At 38.8% G+C, this 4,772-nt stretch overlaps 1 protein-coding gene across 1 annotated transcript in view; it reads right to left on the bottom strand.

Moving 5' to 3' along the window:
• The window catches only part of Slc35a3 (solute carrier family 35 member A3), a 41,630-nt gene that overhangs the window by 19,239 nt on the left and 17,619 nt on the right, over positions 1 to 4,772 (bottom strand). The window contains exon 2 of the mRNA XM_021158446.2: positions 3,250 to 3,454. Coding sequence (XP_021014105.1) covers positions 3,250 to 3,436 — 187 coding nt within the window. The 5' untranslated portion in view covers positions 3,437 to 3,454. The remainder of the gene's footprint in view (positions 1 to 3,249; positions 3,455 to 4,772) is intronic.

Genomic DNA, 4,772 nt, shown 5'->3' on the forward strand with positions numbered 1-4,772 from the left:
AAAAAAAAAAAAAAGAATAACCGGTGCTCTTAACCCCTGAGCCATCTCTTCAACCCCCACAACTTAGCTATCAAGTACCAACTAAACAACTTTCCCAGCCCTGGAATTTATGTTGGTATGCCGTGTACAGACAGCTAGTCATGCTTAAGCTCACTGAAAGCTGGTTTCACCACATTTAGCCACAATGCAACTATTCTTGTTAAAGGTTTCCTAGCTCCAGTGTTAAATGTAGTAGGTACTTGTAATATCGAGACCTTAGCAACACAAAGTAACCTCTCCGCCTTCCTGCCATTGTCATGACTTCCTGTCCTGCTGAGAGCTCATCTATATGAAGCCTCTGAGTGCTGGGAATAAGCTAGCATATTTTTCAGTCTCCTTTTTCTCTAGTGTATACATAACCTGGTCTTATCCTTGGCTTTAAGTGCTTTATAGGTATTTCCAACTTAACATGAATCAAAAGGAAGTCATTTGATTTATCCCCAAATATATCTTCCCTGTATCTTTTACTGCCATACCTACATAAACAACAATTTAATCTAAAAACCTACAAATCATTCTTAAAACTGTATCCACCCTCTTTCCTAATCTTCACATAAAAAAAAAGTACTAGTCAAGTCATATCAAATGTTCATCACTATTAATGAATAGAGGCATGCAAGTCAAAATCACATTGAAGTACCTCTTCATACCCAGAATGGCTATAAGAAAGGGTAGGTAGGGTCTGGGTCACAACTCAGGGTATAGCCATTTGTCTGATATATATAAGGCTGTAGATTTGAACACACACACACTAACAGAAAATATGATAGTCAGGAAGAAAAACATGGTGAGAAAATAGAAACTTCATATACTGCTAGTAACAATATAAAATGGAGGTTGGCAAGATAATCCAGTAGGTGTGGTAAAGGTGCTAGCTGCCAGGCCTGACAATCAGTTCAAGCTCCAGGATCTATATGGTAGAAACGAGAACTGATTCCTACATGTAGTCAGTCCTCTGACCTCCACACTTGCGCAATGGCACATACTCATACCTCCCTCTCACAATAAATAAAATGCAATGAAAAAATAATAAAGCAAAACAGAATAGTGGAAAAGTTTGATAATTCCCTAAAAAGTAATCAAAGAGGACTTGCAAAATGACTTCACTGGATAATAGCACTTGCCACCAAACCTGATGACCCTCATTTAATCTCTGGGACTCACATGGAGCAAGAACAGAACAGATTCCCACAAGTTGTCCTTTGACCTACACTCACATGCCATGGCACGTGCACACCCACCACATACATATATGCAATACATTTCTTTTAAAAAGATGTATATGAAGAACAACCAGATGACAATGACCCAGCAATTCTGCTTTGGTGGTGGGAAGGGGATATAAACGCATAGCCCCCACCCAAATATACCTGTACAGCTACTGCAGCAGTAGCCACTGTTTCTTCCAACAGGGTTCACGGTAGCCAAAAGGTAGAAATAACCAGTGGCTATCAACACATCATTAAGAAAAAAGTATACATTGTATACTATATAGTATGTAAAAAAAAAAATCTAACACATGAGGTTTGAAAATATTATGCTAGTGAGCTAAGCCAGACATAAGAGAATAGGCATTATATAACCCACCTTAATTAAATATCTAGAATAGGTAAATTCAGAAGCAGAATCTAAGTCAGAGGTTACCAAGAACTGGAGGAAAGGTGAATGAGGAGTTACTACTTAATAGTCATATAGAATTTCTGCTCAGTTGTATTGAGAAAGCTTTGGAAACAGTGATAGGTGTACAATATTGTAAATGTAAAAATGCAGTTAGAATAACAAAACCTCACATACACACGCACACACACTTGCACACACATTATCACAACTTAAAAATTAAAGCCAGTAACAATCAATTATAAGCTAGCATATAGTAGACTAAGATAGAATGATCAAGAATTTATGGCCAGCTTGAATGATATAGTAAGGCACTGTCTCAAGAAAGAAAAACAAAAATTACAATTGAATACTCTAAAACTCTGCCTGCAAAAGGCCAAGTTGAGGCTGGAATGTACTCATGGTAGAACAAGTGCATATGCTTAGGATATGCAAAGCCCAAGTGTACTGGCTAGTTTTGTGTCAACTTGATACAGCTGGAGTTATCACAGAGAAAGGAGCTTCAGTTGAGGAAATGCCTCCATGAGATACAACTGTAAGGCATTTTCTCAATTAGTGATCAAGGGGGAAAAGGCCCCTTGTGGGTGGGACCATCTCTGGGCTGGTAGTCTTGGTTCTATAAGAGAGCAGCCTGAGCAAGCCAGTAAGGAACATCCCTCCATGGCTTCTGTATTAGCTCCTGCTCCTTGCCCTGCTTGAGTTCCAGTCCTGACTTCCTTTGGTGATGAACAGCAGTGTGGAAGTGAAAGCCGAATAAACCCTTTCCTCCCCAACTTGCTTCTTGGTCATGATGTTTGTGCAGGAATAGAAACCCTGACTAAGACACCAAGGTTCAATCTCTGGAACCACAGAACAACAGCTATGCAGTTCATAATTTATATCCCAATGAACAGCTTTAAACTGTACCAAATGAGTTGACTCACTGTTGGATTAGTCAGTGTAACCAGCAAAGTCTTTAGTAAAGAATTACTCTACTTTAAAAGTCAAACAAAGCACTAGAGAATCCAGTTCTTCTCAAATTAATGAACTGTAAGTGCAACTAGGATTCATACTCACAGCAGGAACTGGGCATGGATTGTGTTACAGTCTGTAGTTTTAGTACAAGCCAAAAGTGGTACTAACACAATTGTGCATGTGTGTCTGAGTGTGCATGTGCATGTGTGCATAAGAGTTGATGATGGCTGTCTTTCTAAGTGGCTCCTTACCTTATTTTAGACAAGGTCTCTCACTAAACCTCAAACTTGTCAGGTAGCTCCTGGGATCCTCCTATTTCCACCTCACAATGCTGAAATGACAAACTCACACTACCATATGCAGCCACTTTTGTGGGTGCTGAAGATCCAAACTCAAGTCTTCACACTTGTATAGTAAGTATTTTGCCAGTTGGGCCATCCCCTTGAGCCCTGTCTTAATAATTCTTTCAAAAATATTGGAATGTTAGGTCTAGGGAAATTAAATAATACAAACAGCTTTAAACTGTTTAAGCTTAAAGCTGTTCATATGATCAAATGTATAGTTACAATTATATTCACATATATAAAAATTAAACCAATCACATAAATTAAAAGGGAAAAAATCACCCTAGATACCTACTACTGTCTTTGTAGACTAAAAAGATGCAGGCCATTATCTTCAAAAATTCAGCCACAACCACTGCTGTAGAAGACAGATAACGAGGCCCCTCCTCTTTTAAAGTCCTAGAATACCGCATCGTTAGAACCAGACTGGTAGTCTGAAACACCAAAATTCCCAAGGAAAGATATTTTAGGTTGGCAGACATTGTTTTCTCTTCATTTGTCTGAAAAACAAAACAAACAGGGGAAGTTAATCAAGTTTTAAAAGTACAGAAACTAATATCCAACAAGAGACAGAGGTTCCAAACAAGACAAGCTTCCTCCTAGCTGCAACAAGGACAGCAAAAAAAGTCAACAACCACAAAACAAGCCAAAGACAGAGGCATCTTCCAGAAAACTCGGGCTGAAGAAAACAGGGCAACACTGATTTAGGTCTGAGGGATGGGTTAGCCCTGAACTCTTGGATATTCTTGCTGACCTTTGTATTCTATAGTCAAGTGCTACAGCACCATATAAACTGGAACTGCCACCAGAGTAGAACAACAAAACAGCCGAGGAAAACTCAGGTTCGCTAGCCAAACAACTAAAGAAAGCTGACCTAAAAACTGTTACCATTCCGGCCATGTACTGTGTAATCTGTGAGGAAAGCCTTGTTGACTCTCAGCACCCGAGCTAATGAGAGTAGAGGTGGTGGTTCCTGCCTCCCACAACAGAATCTGCAGACAGGGACTCTGGGGTAGAGCCCTGTTGGCCAGCCCTGTCATATACAAACTTACTATCAGCAAACAGAATTCCTGCTCTTCCACAAGTGGCTAGGAATAACAGACTTAGGTAGGAACCAGAGTTTCATAATACACAAATGTTCAAGATACAACTCAAAATGAGTATAGCCACAAAAAAGACAAATCTTAATTGAATAACAATCAACATAATACAAAAAAAAAAAACCCAGATCTTGATGTTATAAGAATTACCATAAAAATACAGCAACATAAAATTATTAAACTTCTCTAATAACAGCAACCACAAAGTCCTTCATTAAAATATTTCAACATTGTTCCAAGAAACTTCTATCTATCACTACTATTATTATTATGACTCGGTGATGCCAGGGAGTGAGCCCATCCCCTCACACGTACTGAGCTTGCTGTCTATCTCTAGCCAACAGCCCAGCCCAATAGACTCACCTTAAATGTAAAACAGAAATATGTTGAAAAGGGAATGCACTGGCCATTCTAATAGTTTGACACCTAATGCCCCAGCTATTTGAGAGACTAATTCAGGAAGATCATTTAAGCCTAGGAGTTCAAGACCAGCCTGGTCAACTTACTGAATGAAACCTCACCTCACAAAAAAGGAAGAAGGGAGAGATTCCTTGAAGGGAAGGAGAAGGGAGAGTAGGAAAGAGAGATTAGCAGGAAAGATAAAGATACCTTGAGGAAACAGAAAAAATTGTAGGGTTTATATTAATGTCAGGCCAAAACCTTACATTCCTTCTAGATTTGAAGGATATTTCTTTTTTTTTTTTTTTTTTTTTTTTTT

The sequence above is a fragment of the Mus caroli genome, chromosome 3 (genome assembly GCF_900094665.2).
Source record: "Mus caroli chromosome 3, CAROLI_EIJ_v1.1, whole genome shotgun sequence".
NCBI classification, from domain to species: domain Eukaryota; kingdom Metazoa; phylum Chordata; class Mammalia; order Rodentia; family Muridae; genus Mus; species Mus caroli.